This window comes from Suncus etruscus, chromosome 9, assembly GCF_024139225.1.
Source record: "Suncus etruscus isolate mSunEtr1 chromosome 9, mSunEtr1.pri.cur, whole genome shotgun sequence".
NCBI classification, from domain to species: Eukaryota; Metazoa; Chordata; class Mammalia; order Eulipotyphla; family Soricidae; genus Suncus; species Suncus etruscus.
In genome coordinates, this window is record NC_064856.1 from 13099418 (window position 1) to 13117929 (window position 18512).

Sequence of the window (18512 nt, forward strand, 5' to 3'; positions counted from 1 at the left end):
GTAGCTATCTGTGGACCTAATTTCTGGGGCTTGAATTCTGGCAAAACTAAGGGTAGTGCATTTCTCAGGGGAACACCTGCACAGTCCTGGGGGATGGAGGCTTCCAAGAGTGGATGAGCTGAAATTGAAGAATTTCGGGAGTCATTCTAAACCAGTGTTGAGAGCCTACTATGTGCCACACATTGTTAGTGATTCTGGAAGTATGAGAAAAAATTTAACTCTCCCCATGGCACAAAGAGCTGCAAGGGAGCTTTTTTCCTAGGGACACATAGGAGTTTTCAGGGACAGAGAGATCGTACAATGCAAAAGGCACTTGTCTTGCATGTAGTTTACCCTGAGATGAACCCTGGCATTGTATGTGGTCTCCTGAGCCTCCCCCAAAAATGAATCCTGAGCACAGAACCAGGAGTCATTTCTGAGTAGCCCAGATAGGGTCCCAAACCAAACCAAACAGAATAAAAAGACATTTAGGTGTCCCCCATCCTCAGCCTGTTTGGAAAACGAGGACAGAGTCCACAATAATTTGAAGATGAAGAAGTATAATATAGTCCAATGAATAGAGTTCAATGAGGCTGGATGAGTGTGGGAGGGAGAAAGGATGGAAGGACTCAGATGGGGCCTGGCAAGTTGTCGCCTGGAGGGTTGGAGTGAGACCTGAAGATCAAAGGACAGTGTGTGTGTTGGCTTGTGAGCAGTCCCATGGCTCTCAGGGTCCCAGGATAGGGCAGAGTCTGGCCTTGTTTGTTTGCTTGTTTTATTTTTATTATTCCTATGGGATTGCTCCCAGTGGTGCCTAGAGGACCATGAGGTTCTGGGAATGAAATTGCAGCCTCCTGCATACCAAACAGCTATTGAACCCATTGAGCTCTCCCCAGACACAGAGCCCAGTTTTCTGAGCTACCACTTGTGAGGGGGGGAAATGAGTCCTCCCTCTCTGTCCCCACAGTGGACATTCGCAGGTCTGAGTGCTGGGATAGCTCCTCAGTCCATTCCACATGGAGAATCTCCCAGGAGCTTCGACCCTTGGCTCCCACAGGCCTATAACCTCCTAAAACCAAAGTATACAGGTAGGTTTCTCTTGGGCTGCAGAAGTCAGCTGGTGAGTGGGATCACTGAGATCCCCATCAGGAAAGACAAGGCGAAGGTCAGGTTCAACTCCCTAGGAATGGATGGAGTAGTGAGTGCCCAGAGCCCTTCTCCCTCCTGCCCAAGTTAGAAAATGAAACTACCAACATCAAGGTCACTTCGGCTGTGATGTGATCCACAGAAAAGTGTGAGAAGAGGAAGAGGAGAACCCACGAAGTTCACTGCCATCCCACGGGGATCAGTTAGTGTCCTGGAATCTGATTCTGGCAGTCTAGAGTTGCGCTACGCAGATTCAAGACTCCTGCAGATCCACATTTTGAAAAGTCTAGAATTTGGTCACTTTTTGACTTGAGCTCACTTTGAGCCGGAAACACGGCCCAGCGGTCGATTCTCTTAATAATGCTCACAGCCCTGGGGAGAGCCCCACACACCGACTCTGAAGTCAGGCGGGATTGTCCCCCTCCCGTTTGCTGCCTTGAAATTGTCTTCTCACTCCTCGGTGTCTGCTCACCCGCACAACCCCCTCCGCCATCCCTCCTTCCAGCCTGGCAGCCACACATTTGCCATCTGCATAGAACCCAGTTATTAGCACAACCGAGCGAGAGAGGGAGTGCAGAACCCTTGCTGTCTGCTACTCTGGAGCCTTCAGTCAACAAGGGAGTCACCCTGAGCTCACTAAAAAGATGAGCTACTGAAGGAAAGCACAAGAATACACCAAACACACACACACACACACACACACACACACACACACACACAATAAAGGGCCTCAGGCACACCGACACACAAAGGCACAGAGGAAACCATACACAGCCCGCAGGGACCCGTGCAGACAGAATCCAAGCACCGTGTGTCACAAAAGGCACTCTCTGGAATCCACATACATCAGCGAGACAGAGGAAGATGGGCATGGCACACCTGAGTGCTTGTAATGTGGCACACATAGTCCTAGAGACACAAACACATACATGTCTCTGAATACTAGCAAGTGTCAAGTCCCAGAAAAGTAGACACATGTGACATGGGCCAACACATTCTGGGTAAGGCTCTTCTTGCCTTGCACGTGGCTGACCTGGGTTCAATCCTTGGCATCACATTTGGTCCCTTATTCCTGAGTACATAGCCAGAAATAGTTACTGAGCATCTGAGCATCCTTGAGTGTGATCCCCAACCCCTCTTCCCTGAACAAAAAAAAAATCAAACAAAAATACAAATAATATAGGTTCTGAGGATGCAGCTGAGTGGTGAGGGACTCCTTTGCAGAACTGATGAGCAAGTCATCTCCAACCTTCCCATCCTCTCTCTCCCCTGCCTCCCATCCTCTGCCACTGCCTTGGGACATGATACAGCAGGGCAGTTCTTTCTGCACTCTGTCCAGGAGAATCTATGAAGGTGACACAGAGGAATATGGGGAAAGGGGCAGAGTTCATTTCAGCTGTGGAAGTGCAGAAGCCACAGGAACACAGGAAACAATGGTCTGGGAAACTGTTTCAGTGTGATCTATAGGCACAAAACTGATGGCCTGGGAAGGTAGTGAGCTTCCCATTGCTAAAGGCGATAATCTAGAGAGATTTATGAGCCAGGTGAACATAGAACACTAGAACAATGGAAGCCTGAACATCTTTCTGAGCATAGCATCCTCTGTCAGTTCCACTGGGCTCCTAAAGGATAGTTTTCCCTCCCTCAAATTCTTTTTATCCAATTCCCTATCATTAAAAACATTTTTTAGGGGATATAGAGCTAGCACAGGGGTTAAGGAGCAGATTTTGCACACAGAATCCAGGTTTGACACCAGCCCCCCAGCATGGCTGCCCACTACCACCAATATCCCTGGAGATTCTTAGCATCTCCTGAGTACACCGTAGAGTGCACCAGCACAGCATTCTCAGGCGCTAGACTTGACTAAGTGGGGTCTGGTGGGGTCTCCAGAGCACTGTTTGGGTGCCCCCCAACAACATTTTAAATCAGAGATAGATCTCACTGGGATAGCTATTTCTGGGTTTAATCCCTATGACCACAAACCAGCATTCAAAAACAACACAAAACATGTTAAAGAGGGGCTAGAGTGATATCAAGTGTGTATGTCACTTGCCTTGCATATAGTGACCCAGGTTCAATTCCTGGCATCCCATATATTCCCCTGTGTATGGCAGGAGTGAGCCCTGAATGCAGAGCCAAGAATAATTCTGAGTATTTCTGGGTGCAGCCTAGAAATAAAAAAATGAAGAAACGTGTTAAGAGTAGTCCCAACGAGTATGTTTATTTGTTAATTTATCCATGTACATTTCAGAGAACAGACACACACAAAGAGGAAAGTTTAAATTACTGAGACAAACATACATGGACGATTCCCTGAGAGGACAGGGAAAGTGTGTGTGGTGTGTGTGACATTCATTGAGAGCTTCTGGGTGCCAGACCTGTGGCACAGATCTACTCTTCAGATTTTCCAGATAGTTCTGTAACTAGTTCTATAAGTGGCTGTGTATCTCTTCCTTCTCACAGCTGAGAAACTGAAACACAGGGAATTGGAGTCTCTCACCCAGAGTCACACCACCTGGAGCTGGAATCTGGACCTGAGAAAACTAGCTCTGAAGCCAGGTCTCTTGCTCATGTGACATAGAGAAGGAGTGAGATTGGCATACAGTGAGGAAAAGACACACTTAACTCTTCTGGGCAATCGTGACCAAGGAAGAAGGGGAGGACAGATGGGAAAAGAGGTGGATAGGTGATCATTTTTGTTTATTTGGGGCCACACCCAGTAGTACTCATGGATCATTCCTGGTAGGACTCAGAGAATTATATGGGATGCCAGAGATCAAACCCAAGTGAGCTACATGCAAGGCAAAAATCCTACCTGCTGTGACTCCAAGTGACAGTGTTCAGGACACTGAACCCTGCCCCAAGGTCTTGAACATTTTAGTGGTGTAGAGGTGAGGTAACTGTGTACATCAGAACCATAAGAGTAGGGCCTGAGAGATGCGATAGTTGGGTAGGGTACTTGCCTTTCATGTGGCCAATACTGGTTCAATCGCAGATGCCCACCCAATGTGATTCTTGAGCACAGAGCCAGGAGTAAGCCTTGAACAAAGCTGGGTGTGGTCCAAAAACCCAAACAAAAAAACCCATAAGAATAAACACCAGTGTAAGCATGTGACCAATATGAGTCAAATTAAAAAGCAGAATTTGCTAAGGGGGCAGGGTGGGGGATGGAGGGGACCTTAAAGGATCATTGGTAGAGGGAAGCTGACACTGATGGGTTTGGAACAGGAACTCTGTGTGCTTGAAATTCTATTAACTATGTTGTAAACCACAGTACTTAAATTTATTCTTAAAAATATTTAAATAAAAACAAAAATAGAACAAAATATGATTTTAAAATGAATTTAAAGAGATTCTTTAAAGTGAGTACATGTCTTTAACTACTAATTATCGGTGATTATAATTCTTGAAAAGTGTCAGGATTTCTAAGTCTTGCATCCCTACACCATTCTACCCCCTACCCAACTCTCTTGTTTTTCAAAAAGACCTGGCTAGCAATAGATTTATTTTCCTCTCTTGAAGGGGACCTCATGTTCCAGAAATAGGATGCAAAAAAAAAGAAAAAAAATCCAAGTTACAATCTTAAAAAGAATAAAAACAGTGGCCAGATTGGAAGGAAGGCACTATAAGTTTAACAGAGAGCATCAAATGAACCCTGAAGAAGTTTGCCAAGGAGATTTGGTATCAAAAGACCACCTTGTTATCCTTCACTTTTATCTCTCGGGCAGGCAGTGCAACGCCGAAAGCCTCAGTCTGCTCATTCATACAAATGGGTAGATAAGAGTAGAATAACTACGGCAGGTAAATCAAACCATCCAGTCCAGCCTTGAAGACAGCGTGGCTGAGAGGTTCCCAGGACATGGAGCTCTGGAAACCATTGGTGGAAGCATTGGGGGTAGCTGGGTGGGGACAGGTAGGTGAGGTCCCCTGGCTATGTCATGAATTGGAAACAGAGGAAGTGGTACGTGTGGCTATCCCTTTCCCTGAAGGCAGACCAGTTTCCCCCAGGGGCACACACTTCCTCTTGGAGTAGGAACGAGGCCAGCAGACATACTGGCTGCTGTGCCAGGAAAGGAAATGCAAGTTCAACATTGAGGACATTTGTTCCTCAAGAAAAAAACCCAGGAGGTGGGGTATGGAGGGCTGCACACTGAGCTCCAGTAGAGCTGCCTTCGCCTTGGGCATGGGGCTGCTTTCTGTCCAGTTCCTACAGTAGGTCTGTGGGGCCACTCTTTCCTGAGCCCCCTCTGGTGCTGGACAGGCTGAAGACACCCTGCCTGTGCTCAGTGAGTGTAGTCAAGAACCATATAACCCTGACACACAGAAATGGGGTGTGAGAGGTGAGCATTGCCCTTGTCTGTGTGAGGCTCAGAGTCCCAGCACCTCAGACCCCTGCTGCCATCAACACAGGGAGGGAGCCAGGTGGGTCCCAGAACCACCAGGTATTGGTGATTCCCCTCACCCAATAATTATATGGGGAAAGAGGATAAGAAATGACTTAGTCCTTTTGGACAGTGTGGCTGGTGCAGCAGATTGCCTGGTTAGAGCTCTTCCACTTACATCTACTGCTTGCATGGCCTGCCTGGGAGTCACAAGATCAGTGGCAAGCAACATGAGAGTTGAAAATAACCATACTGTTCCTATTCTAAAAAGAAAGACCACAGGAAGGGATGAGTGAACTAGCCATCTAAGTGGGAAGAGAACAACTGGAAAAGTGAGTGCAAAGGCCCCGAGGCAGGCTTTAGGGTGCACAGACACAAAGAACTTGGAGATGAGTGACCCTGGAGGGGAGTGATAGGGGTGAGGGAGGTGGATCAGTGAGTGGGATCCAAGGGATTTGTGAGCCACATTGAGAAGTGGGATCTGATTCCTTGAGTTGAAAGGGAAGATTACAAGAAGGTTTTGACTAGAGAGTGACAATATGGAAGCCGGTGAAGAGATTCAGAGAAGAGAAAGGGGAGCCTAGAATGATGCATGGGGAAAGTGTTCCGATTCTTTTTTGCTTGTTTGTTTTGGGGGCACACCTGAAGATGTTCAGGGATTACTCCCGGCTCTGTACTCAGGGATGGATCCTGGCAGTGCTCAGAGAAATCATATGGGATGCCAGGTATCAAACCCGATTTGACTGCATATAAGGCAAATGCCCTACCTGCTTTGCTATTACTTAGGATCTGATATGATTCTTTAGAAAGCAAGGGGGTTTATTTATTTATCCACCAAGGAGATTTATTGGCAGGACAATGAGAAGGGAAGGAAAGACAGAGAGTAGGGAAATGGGGCAACTGCCAGAGCAGAAGTGGAGAAGATAGGACAGAGGGAGGAACCCAACAGTGTTTTCAGTCACTGTTGGCCAACGCTGTATCTGCATGGCTGTACCTCCTCCTCCTCCTCCCCTACACTCTTTTTAATCTTTCAATCCTGCATTATGAGTCACAACAAAAGGACAGTGGGTAGGGCATATGCCTTGTCTGTTGACCCAGTTTGATCCTTGGCTCTCCACATGATCTCCTGAGCATCACCAGAAGCGATCCCTAAATACGGAGCCAGGAGTAAGCCCTGAGCACTGCCAGGTATGGCCCCCATAACAAACAAACAAAAACCCTGCCTTCAATTTATTTCCAGGTAAGGAAACTGAGGCTGAGACCCACCCGAGACCACCCTGTGAAAGGCACCATCTGGAGCTGGATAGGCCTTCCCAAAGGGAAAAGAAATCTTGTGCTCACTGCATTTCATCCCCTGGCCTGCATAGACCTGCACTGTATCCCTGGCTTGGTACAGGCACCACAGAGGTCCAGAAACCTCTCTTAGAGGAAGGAGACAGAGAGGAGTCCCTAGAAGAAGAACTAGAGAAGTCTAAAGGTGCAGAAGGGGGTGCAGGGGCTGAGGACAAATAATAAGTCTAGCACCCCAAGCAGAGTGCTCTTGCCAGAGTCCCTAGCATCTGAATGCCTCAGTTCCTCATCTGTTCCTTATCTGCAGAATGGGAATAAGAACTGCATCTGGGCAAGAACTTTGGGTGAGGATCCTGCTAGAGGGAAGCAGCTCAGACCTGAGTTCAGACCGTTGAGTCAGCTAAGGATTGGGCTGAGCAGAGTAAGCACTCGACTCTGAACAGTGAGGCAATCTGAGTTCTGCATCTCAGAACTTGCATCTCAGCCCTTGCATCCCCATCTTGCAGGGTCCCCGCCCAGATGTGGGGGCTAGGGAAAGGAGGGGGTGCTTTGGGTTCCATGCAGCTGGGCTCTGTACAGCCAAATCCCTGGAGCCAGAGAACAGTGTTTAGGGCCTGACAAGCTCGGTCCCACCCCTGATGCGCTCTCGGCAAGCTGCCTGCCTGCCTGCCTGCTTGCAAGTCATTTAGTCACTGACTTCCCCAGGAAAGCACTAATTACAGCGCAGCTCCCCCAGGCCCTGGCTCTGGGATCTGTCACAGTCCCTCAGCTTGGGGCACTGGCTACAATCTCTCTGAACCAGAAGAGAAGACAGAAAACAGAGGGGCAGCAGAACAGGACAGCTGGGCTGTGCTCACAGACACTCCAGTCTGGTTCTTCAGGGCTTCTTCAAAGTGTGGTCCACAGACCAGCGATATCAACATCACCTGGAACAGTACGAAAAATGTGCCTTTTTCAGACTAGAGAACTACTTAGGATAGGAAGTAAGGTGCTTGTCTTGTGCATGGCCAACTTCCAGTTTGATCTCCTGTACCATATATGGTTCCTTGAGCCCCACCAGGAATGATCCCTGAAAACAGAACCAGGTGAAGTCCCCAAACAAAGAACACATTCTGTTTTGTTTTGGGGAGCCACACCCAGTGATGCTCCGGGGTTACTCTTGGCTATGCGTTCAGAAATCGCTCCTGGCATGAGGGACCATATGGGACACCAGGGATCGAACCCAGGTCAGTCCTGGGCAGATGTGTGCAAGGCAAACACTCTACCACTGTGCTATCATGCCGGCCCCACAAAGAACACATTCTTGGGCTGGAGAGATGGCTCAAAGGACTGGAGCATATGCATCGTGTGTGGGAGCCCTGGGGTTCAATCTCCTATACACCATGGTCCCCTAAGCGTTGCAGGGTGTAGTCCCCAAATAAACTCCACCAAAATGCCCAGGCCTTACACAAGACCTCCCTAATTTAGCAACTTGGGGGTGAGGCTGGTCATCTGTGTTTTATGTCTCCTCCACATGATACTGACACCCAGGCAGGGACCTAGGGCTGGGGTTCCAGGATAGTCAGGGGAGAAGGGAAGAGGGGTTGTGAGAGGTGTGTGCAGAAGCACAAGCTCAGACAAATACATCAAACCCAAGTTCTAAGTATCTTTTAGCTAGGAGCGTGGGGCAGGCCACTGTTCAAGCAAACACTGACTTCTCCCTCCCTCCACAAGCAGCTGTTGACCACAGAAAGTTCTAGAAAAAAGCAATGGAACAGCCACATCTTTGCCCATGTGAACAAGTTTAACCTCAACTGGAAACCCCATAGGGGCCGTTCTTTCATCTCGAATTTGGGCAACTTGCAAGGTACGAAGTGGCTGAGATAACCTACCCTATGGTGGTTATCTACATCCCAGAACATACCCTGCACTACCAGCCAGGCCAATCTGTGGGGGTGAAGAAGGGCAAAAGTGACATCAAGTCAGGCTTCACTGATGGGCTTGATGCAGGGCACAAGGACACAGTGCAGGGTGCGCATTACAGGTGGTGAGAGTTGGCTTGAGAGCAAAGACTAAGAGTTTTCACCTGTAAAAGGAAGGATCTCTGCCTTTCAGTAATGGTGCTACTGGGCTGCAAGAACACGTTTCTAAAGTGCAGTGAAGACGTGGGAGTGGTTTTCATTCTTTGGAAAACTGACTTCAAATCTTGCCCAGCGTCCATCAGGTCCTCCAGGACTCTGAGCATCTGGTCCTGGCTGTTCAATGGTGGCTGTGGGCAAGAACTCACAGAGAGCTGCAGAGCAGGGGTCTGGGGGGAAAGGCCCTCTTGGCCCCACACCCACTTCCCCAGCCCTGCTTGGGGACAGGCCTTTTTCCCAGGTCCTGGCTGCCCGGGAGTCCTTGCTGGTTTTATTTTTGTTGTTCTGGCTCTACAGCTGAGGCCTCTAACTCCAAAAGGCTCCTCTTGCCCAGAAAAATAGGTCGCTGGCAGCTCCAGCCTCCTGATGGCCCCACACAAAGGCCGCCTGGCGGGTCTGCCTGTCGCCCAGCCAGCCCAGGGTTACGGGAAGAACGGAGCCTGAAAAAGGCAGCTGCCAGCAGAGTTGTGGCAGGGTCCCACAGACCCCCAAAGTCCCTCTCTGTCTCTGGGCAGCCCCTGACCCCTGGGAACACAGCAGAGATGCTGAGGTTTGGGTGAGATGGTGTCCACACAGGGGCGCCATCCCCCCATTGCTGGCAGCCAGGTTGGTTTCCACATGTGGGTCCCCTCCCACGGGCAGACCTGGATCTTCCTATTTTACAGATGCAGAGGCAGAGGCTCCTACAAATGTCCCTTCCCTTCGGGTCCCATCAGTCAAACTGGCAGGCTCTTCTCTCCCTCCTGGGGCACATTCAAAATTCTTCACCCTCCTGCAGGTCCCTAGGACAAAAGGGAGGAATGTGGTCAGGCAAACAGATCCCTCTAGCTTCAGAGGAGCAGGGGACAAGGGTGAAAAGAGGACACCCAGAGGAGGTGGAGGTGATGAAGGCTCAGCAGAAAGCAGGTCAGGTTCTGGATGAGAGGAGGAGTCAGCAGGATGTGGCTGGTGACTGTCCATGTGGAGATGCATCCAAGCACAAAGCAGAGATGGGGCCACCTCTGGGTGGTTCCAGCTCCAGCATTTCTCCCCATTACCTGATCCCACGAGGCAAAAGACTTTCTGTCCCTCTATTGGTTATTGGCTTGGTCCACAAGATGGTCAGTTCCTTGAGGAGGGGTTTGTGTGTGTGATATTTTTAAAAATGTTTCCCACCTGTCTCAGTGCTATTTCTCTCCTCACTACCTGCTACCCCAGGGCCTGGCTTTCAATGCTGCAGAAATATAGGGGGGCATGAGTGAATAGTGGCTGTACGAAGGCAATTTGGTTTTAATCCAGGGCAGTCGAAGAAGGTGGCTGATTCACCTCAATTATCTGCTCTAATCTGTTGGTGTGACCTCAGGCAAATTGTTCTCCAACCTTGGGGTGTTCAGCTGCTCATTGGTCTCTGCCGACACCCAGTCTTGAGGGACAGCCAAGGGGGGTTTCCACTTGGGCACCTACCCAGAATCCAGGGAACCAGGAAAGCATTCCCTGGGCTGGAGGCTTAAACTGGGTGCCTTTCCCAATGTGGCTGTATGTAAATAGCAGGAGATTAGACTATTTCCTTACCCTAATCCAAAGGTTCCTAATTCAAAGCAGTTTGTGTGTTATGAGGAACAGCAGAGCCTTCTGGAAGCAAAGGCCGGGTGGCTGCCTGGCTCTGACCTTCAGTGAAGCACCCAGTTTCAGCAACAACCCAGGAAGATTGGGGGTTGGTTAGAACAGGGATGACTTTCCCAGGGGCCTCAGCAGGAGACCTTGATGATCTCAGCCAATGGTGGCTTAAAGAACTAGAAACCCTGTACACCCCATCTCAGATCCTAGGGGACCTCAGAACTCTCTCCCTGAGGCTTGGTTCTATGCCCGTTTCCCAGCCCAATCTCAGTTGGCAGCCCACTGGCCTTTTGAACATGTAGATCTCACAAATTGGAGCATGGAGCTCTCCTGTTTTATAACACTTAGTCATGGGGCTGAAGCAATAGTGGGAAGGTACTTGCTTTACCTGGGTTTGAGCCCCAGAATCCCATATAATCCCTGGGTGTGGCCACAAAACAAGACAAAAATTAATATGCCAGCAGGTTTCCTTTGAGGAATAAAGGGAGGTTCTTCATGCAATCTCTAGGTCAGGCAGCTGGGGCTGGCACCCCTTGACCTTTCTCATTCTCCTACCACATGGGGGCCCATTGCCTTGTGTGTCTTTCCTGCTTCCTTGAGTCCCCTTCTTGGGGTTCTGCTGCCAACCTCCTTGCAGGGAGCCCTCACCCTTATCTAAATGCTCTCACCCTGCTTGCTCTCCGCGCAATCTTCTGTTGTTCATTAATTATTCCTGCTCGTCTACTTATCCGCCTCCCCACTGGAATGTCAATTGAGTGTGGACAGCAGCCTGCTGAGGGTCTCACCCAAAGGGAAGGAAGCCCCCTGCCACTTCCCACCCTGCTCAGACCCCAGGACACCCCCAGGACAGTGGCGCAGCACCTCTTCCATGATTTCTCCCAGGCTTGGGCAGCCCACAGTACCTGGCAGGTAGCTTCCCAAGTGCTGTACAAATAATAATTTTAATCCCCACTCCAGCACTCTCACAATGCATGGTCACCTGCATGGTCCTCCTTTCAGGCAAGGATGCTGAGCTGCAGAGGCTAAGACATTTTCTCCAGTCTACACAGCTGGTAAAAGGTGACTGCAAAGGTCTGAACCCATGAACCCAGACCCAGGCACTATGGTTTGTTGGTTATGTGCACCCAAGCTAGCATGATGTGGCATTTGAGAAGGAGGCTGGGGAATGGGGTGGGATTACTTTGCCAAGGCCTTTAGCCTGGGAATCCGGACTATAAATGTCCTCTCTAGCCGCAGAAACAAGAAAACTGCTGTGTGCTCCTTAAATAAGCCCACTCCCTCTCTGGGTCTTCGTGATCTTTGCAGTTCCAGGGCTGGCCCTTTTCCCACTGAGATGTTTTTTTGTCTTCTGTTGTCAGCGTTGAGAAGCAAAAGCATTATTGCCTAATGCTTATTTCCAAAGGCAAACTCCGACCCTTCCTATCAGTTGGGGGTCTTGGACAGTCTTCCCAAGCCATCAAAACAGAGAGGAGAGAGGACAGAGACAGAGATAGAGACAGAGACTGAAAGAGAGGGACGAGAAAGAGAGAGAGAGAGAGAGAGAGAGAGAGAGAGAGAGAGAGAGAGAGAGAGAGAGAGAGAGAGAGAGAGAGAGAGATATTTTTCTTCTGCAGGAGGCTTCACTCTAGCCCCCTCCAGGCCTGTTATCCCAGTTCGCGCCTTTCCCAGGGCCTCTCTTTCCTGGAGCCCTGGCCCCTCCTGCACCCCTCAATCGAGCCTGCTATGCCAAGCCCCTGTGTTTCCCCCTGTGCCGCCCGCCCGCCCGGGAGTGAGGGAGGAAGGAGTGGGGCACCTGGCAGCGGGCACCCACCTCCCCGGGGGAAGCCGGGCCCCTTCCCGTCTGCTCCTCGGCCAGCGCCCCCTGGCTCGCCCGCTCGCTCGGCTCGCTCCTTCTCTCCATTGCGCCTCTTTTCCAGGCGGCACCGAAGTCCTTCCTACACATACGCTATTTTTGTACCGCTCTGCTCTCCCCTTCTTCTCCCCCTTCCTTCCCTGCATCTCACTTACTTCCTGCTCGCTTTCACCTCGGCTGGGCGCAGGGGAAGCCCGGTGCCCACCCTTCGGCCCCTACTGGCCCGAGCCGAGAGGCCCTGGGTGTCGGGGACCCCCCAGTCGGGGAGGGAGGGGCGCACGGGGCAGACCTCCGGGCGGGCCGCGGGCCCCTTCGCGCGCGCGCTCTCGCACACGCGCTCTCCCGGCCTCCGGCCTCCCGCTGGCGGGCACCCCAGGAGCGCAGAGGCGGGCGCGGGGCGCGCGGGCAGCCACTTCCCCGAACCCCCTTTCCCGGGCACCCAGGGGCCGGCAGGCTAGCCGGCGGGAGGCGCGGACCGCGGAGAAGCAAGTTTGCGCTGCGCCAAGCGGAGCGCGGGGCCCGGTGCCCCCTCGCCAAGCTGCCCGCCGGAGGGGCGCAGGTCCGAGCACGGGGGTGGGATTGAGGGGCGAACGCGGCGCCGCCGAGGGAGGCCGGGGCGGGACCCGCCGGCCAAGCGGGCTGCTCTACGGGCTTTCCCCGCCGGTCCCGGCCCGGGCGGGCGCGCAGGGGCCGCCTCCCCGGCGGGTGCGGGTGTGGGCGCGGGGCGGGCGCTGGGGAGACGGGGGACCCCGCGCGGCGTGGCCGGGCGGGAAGCCGCGGTCTCGGGGCGCCCGGGGCGGGTGGGCCAGGCGGGGGTGGCCGGCGGCGCTGGCCCTCGCCCCTGCCCTCTCTCTCCCGCGCGCTCTGCTGGGTTCTGCTCGGCTCTGCGCCTCTCCGCGCGCACTTCCCCGCGCGCCCGCCCGCCCGCCCGCTCCCCGCGCTCGCCTCTGCGCGTCTGTCTCTCTCTCTCTCCCCGCGCTCCGCCCGGCTCCCCCGGGTCTGCTCCGAGCTCCAGCCGCCTCTCTTCTCTCCCTCTCTCTCCCCGCCGCCGTCCCCGGCTCTCCCCGGCGCGCGCGCTCGGGGTCCCGCTGCCCCTCGTCGGCTCCGGGGCGCGGAGAGGCTTGGCGAGCCCAGCCTCGCCTCGGGGTGTCGGGGAGGGCTCCGGGGCGATCGGCGGCGGCGGCGGGGCTCCGGCGCGGGTTCCGGGGATTGGGGGGGAAGCCCGGCCGCGGGGGGCGGGGGAGCAGTGGGGGGAGCCTTAGTCATTTCCCCGCTCCAGCCTGCGCCCGCCCGCCCGAGCGCGCACTCACGGCCGCTCTCCCTCCTCGCTTCGCTCCGCAGCCGCGGCCCATGGAGCCCGCCGGCCCGGACCCCGGCCGCCTCGGGCCGCTGCTCTGTCTGCTTCTCGTCGCGTCCTGCGCCCGGACAGGTAAGCAGGAGCCCCGCTGTCTTCCCCCCGGCTGGCTCGCCGGACACCCCCCTCTCCAAACTGCAGGCTCAGGCCGCCCCTGCAAGCAAGCCTCTCTCTGTCTCTGTCTCTCTTTTTCTGGGCGCTTGCCGAGCCTTAATGGGGTGTGTGTCTGGGGCGATATGGGGGAGAGAAGCTTCGGATCTGGCTTCTGGGGAAGGAAACCGAGACCCAGAGAGGGCCAGCGACTCGCCCAAGGTCACACAGCCGAGGATGGCACCTAGTCTCTGCGTGCGCAGCCCTGTGCCTAGGCACTGACTGGGACTTCGGGGAGATGCTGAGCGGCTTTCACCCAGTGCCTACCCACCAGTCTGATGATGGCCCAGGCAGGCTGGCAGAGGCTTTGGAAGCAAGGCGCTCCCCCCCCCCCAATGTCTTCCATTTACTTGACTTGAGAGTCTGAGAGGATTAGAATGGGGGATACTCCCCATCCCAGCTCCTCCAGGTACTGCCTGGGATGGAACCCGAGACAGGCTGTTGCAAAGGGAAGAGTGAGCTCAGCCCTCTGTCTTTCCACAGCAGAGTGGAACCGTGTTAGTCTGTGTGACGGAGACAGGGGCAGGGAGGCCGCCCCAGCCCTACCTGGGCTGAGCAGCTGGGATAACAGAGCCTGCTGTAAAAACATGCCTGTCCCCGTGGTAGCCCCAACCTTTAGCTGGGTGGTGGTACTCCCCCCCCCCCCCAACCCTTTTCCTCCTCCCTGCAGCGCCTTGCTGCTCAGGTGCTTGGCTGGGCTGTTACCTGTGGCTCTGAACCGGTCTTTTTTAGTCGGCCTACATCTAACACCTGCCTGTCTCCCAGGTGGGCTCTGGCACTACCCCAGCGTTTTTGCCAAGGGGTGAAGTCACCGCTCAGGAGTGCACCAGCACTCTTAAAGGGGCTCTTGGGAGGGAACAGGGAGTGGTGAGGGGAGCACAGAAAACAGGCATGCCAAGAGTTGGTTGGGGTAGGTGTCATGTTTTTTTTTTGTTTTGTTTTTTTTTTTAGCTCCTTGAAACTGTTTTCAGGGAAGTCTGAGCACTTCCCTTCCTGAGAAGGGAGGTAAAGATGAGCTCAGTATGTATGCACAACCCCCTTGTGTGCATTTGCCTAGAGACTGGTAACCATCTGATAGCGGGGAGATGAGGAGAACTAGCAAAAAAAAGAGTGGGCGGAGGGAGGAGTGGGGGTGGACAGCAGCTTCTCTCTGCCCTGCAGTTTCCCCTGAGCCCTGGGAATCCACGTAGGCACCCCCCTACACCACCCCTGGGTCTTTTGGAATCAGCCAGGGCCTTGCTGGGCGTCAGGGGGCACTGATGCATTGCATGTCTCTGATGAATGGCTTCTCCGAGCTGCTTCCTCCCTGAGCCTACCCAGCACACCAGCAAAAGTCTGGTGGGCTGTTGGATTGGCCTTCCTGGCCTGGAAAGGCAGGGCCTCCCCCTTCCTCTCTCTCCTTCTCCTCTTTCTCTTCCTCTTCCTCTTTCCCTTTCCCTCTTCTCTGCCTCTCTCTCCTGCATATGAGTTTCCTACAGCAAAGAATGGGGCCCAAGTTCGTTTCTGAATGTCTCTTCTAGACCCTTCTTCAGTCAGGACCCTGGGCCTCTTGTCCGCAGGGACTCAGGCAGGACTCAAATGGGGAGTCTGCCTTTCCAGGGGCAGTGGTTTGGAAAACCAACACCCATCTTGGGAACAAATCGGCCCCTTTTGCCTATAAAAACAATCTATAAAATGGTAAAGATTAGGCCATAAAACTTCCGTTCCAATCCATTCAGCATCAATAGCCTGAAAAAGTGGGAGCAACGAAGGGGCCAAGATTAACTTTGAGATAAATAAATCTCAGGCACTAAGAATGCATTTCTTGGTTGAGGGTGACAGGGAAGCAATGGGGGTGTCACTGCCATCACTCAAATCTCCTAGGATCCTTCACTCTTTCTGCCCGGGGGTCCTGGCAGGGCATTCGGCTGGTTTGGCCTAAAGAGGGGGTTTCTGGCCCCCTCCCTCAGTGATGCTCGCGAGGCATGGAATTTCTGACAAAGCAAACAGAGGCAAGACTCAAGGGTAGGAAGGTAGAAAGAAGCAGTTGTCCAATTTTCTAAGAAAATGGATTTGTTCGAGTGAGAAACTCAAATGTCAGGCTTAGGAGGCGGCTGTAGATTGAATGACTATTAGTGTCTCAGGAGGAACTGTCAGCTGGGGGTGCTGTCACATGACTGCTGGGGTGCCCTAGGATGGCTCTCTGGAGTGGGACTGGCCATGTGGATCATCTTGGGGGGGAAAGGGGGATGTGGAGGCAGGGGCTGAGTTTTCTAAAGATTGAGTTCAGTCTGAGTGTTGCCAAAGGGAAATTCTCAAAAACATATGGTGAGGTCAATACCTTGTGTTTGGTGGTGATGGTGGAGAGGGGGGTCAGCTGAGGCCTGCTCCTGTGGTCAACTTCTCAGGGGAGGTTCTGAGATTTAGAGAGGGGCCCAGGGACCCCTGGGCAGCAGTTGGTTTTAGTGACATCAGCAGCATTTGAGGCTGCAGCTGTGGTTCCTGGATGGTTGGAACTTCTAGTCACTGGGGGCTTAGGAAGACGACACCTCACAAACTCTGATTCATACCTAACTCAAGCTTGGACTCTGGCACTCTGACTGACCTCTGACCTGGATGAAGAGTGGCAGGCTGGTGGTGGTGCCCTACCATGGGTGATGAGGTTTCTCTCACATCCCCTTTCCTCAGAAGAGAGGCTCTCGGAGGGCTTTGGCAGCTGTGGGCTCACTACTGGCAGATCCTTTAAAGTCAGGGTATTCTTTGGGGACTTTCTGCCATTAATTATCCCTATCCCCTCCCTGTAGAGACTCCTGATGTGATTCATTGCTTTTCCTTGTAGTGATTCAGCACGCATGAAGTCCTGATGTGAACCATGTGGTTGGGAGGAGGGGGAACCGATGGTTGTTGGATGGGAGCTAAGTGGCATCTCTGCAATCGTCTCCTCACTCGGCAGTACCAAGCCGGAGTTGGCTTTTGTCCCCATTTTACAGATGAGGAAAATAGAGCCCCAAAGCCAGGAAGTCACTTGTTGGAGGTGGTGGCCTTGGCAGGTGGCCCTGAGGGGAAGAGCTCCTAGGATCTGTCCAAGCCCAGGGGACCTGGGAGAGGACCCTCTGGGCAGTTTGTTGAAGAAAGGGATCCTGCTAAGCCGATGGCTGTCACTGAGTCACAGCTCTGTTCTGAAATGGTGACAACCTCATGGAGAATCGTGGGAACCTGAAAAGGGCCCCCTCCTCTGGGCTGCCGAGCTCTGGAGCCCCCAGAGCTGTAATATTCCTCCTTGCATCTTCCCCATGCCCTTTGCGACAGATGGCGAGGGGGTGTGTGAGAGGAAGAGTCTAAAACTGTCGAGTGCGGGGCTCGACGCAATTCCTCGCGGCTCCCAGTGCTCCGTGCGACAGGTTATTTTCCTATATGGAGCCTTGGACTGATGGAAGGGTCCCCCCACCCCTTCTGTCTTAAACATGCCCAGATTTCAGGCCTGTCAACACAGCTACAATCCTGTCATTTCCCTGTTCCAAACTGTTGAGTGGGTTCAAGTTTTCTTTTGAAGGAAAAAAATTTTTTTTTGTTTTTTTCATTAAAAACTACCACTGAGCCTGGGTTTTCTGCCCCTGGGCCTGCTTTCTTGCCCTTTGTCTGTTAAATTGCTGACCTATTGAAATAGATGAACAAGTTAGACTGGCTTCCTTCCTCCTGGCCAAGCACACTCCAGTACTCTGGATCCTAAAAGACCCAGTGCAACCCCACAGTTGTCATCTCCCAAGTTGGATGCAGTTTACTTGTGTGTGTTGTCCAGACACACGATCGAGGGCCATCTGATAAGTGTGATACCCATGAATATGACCCGTCCTCAGCTTGAACTTTCTCCTCTGTGCCTTTGCTTATGCTGTTCCATCCATCAGAGAAACCCTTCCTTGTCACCCCACATTTTCAGCTGTCCACATCCTCCAACCCTTCTGCCCTTTTTCGCTGGCCCCTCTTTCCAAGGGAATCGCTCCTGAGACTCTCCCTTCCCCACGGAGTCTCTCCCCCCCACCCTGGCAGGGCCTATTTTAACTGCTTTCTCCTTGTTGCTTCTCATCTTTAGGCATGTTTAACACCTGATTTGCACGGTGGTTCTGCCACCAAGCGATCATTCAATCACTTTATGTAAAAGATCCTCTATCGTAGGCTGCGAAGTCTGTGAGCTCAGAGCCAGCCAGTTCCCTGGCTGTGTCTCGAGGCCCCACTGCCTGCATGGCTGCATGGGTGGACAATGCACAGAATTTCTCTGGGTCTCAATTTTCTCATCTGTGTGCTAGAGATGACATCAGCCATTCTAGCCCCAGGATTAAGTCAATGAATGCACACAGACGGCTCCAAGGCGGGAGTTGCATGTACCCGTGCAGGGCACACATTAGCCAGGCTGGTAATCGTCATTGTTTTTGTTCTATTCAGATCTCCTTGCCTCTAAAATTGGGGCTGACTTTTTTAATAAAGCACCTAGGACAGCTCTTCTGACACACGGGGTCCTCGCAAAACAAATGGCATTTATCTCGAGGAGTTTTGGGTTTTGTGGATTTTTTTTCCCCCCTGCTGCTTTTATGCTGCTGGGGGATGGACCCGTTAAGCAGAAAGCCTGGTTACTGTGATTGAATCATCAGTGGCTGCGAAGGCGCTGTGGG

At 52.8% G+C, this 18512-nt stretch overlaps 1 protein-coding gene across 1 annotated transcript in view; it reads left to right on the forward strand.

Moving 5' to 3' along the window:
• Positions 1-12847: 12847 nt before the first annotated feature.
• Positions 12848-18512, forward strand: part of LOC126017341 (tyrosine-protein phosphatase non-receptor type substrate 1-like) — a 45695-nt gene continuing 40030 nt past the window's right edge. Inside the window, exons 1-2 of the mRNA XM_049779247.1 lie at positions 12848-12921; positions 13704-13791. Of these exons, the coding sequence (XP_049635204.1) occupies positions 13713-13791 (79 nt within the window). The 5' untranslated portion in view covers positions 12848-12921; positions 13704-13712. The remainder of the gene's footprint in view (positions 12922-13703; positions 13792-18512) is intronic.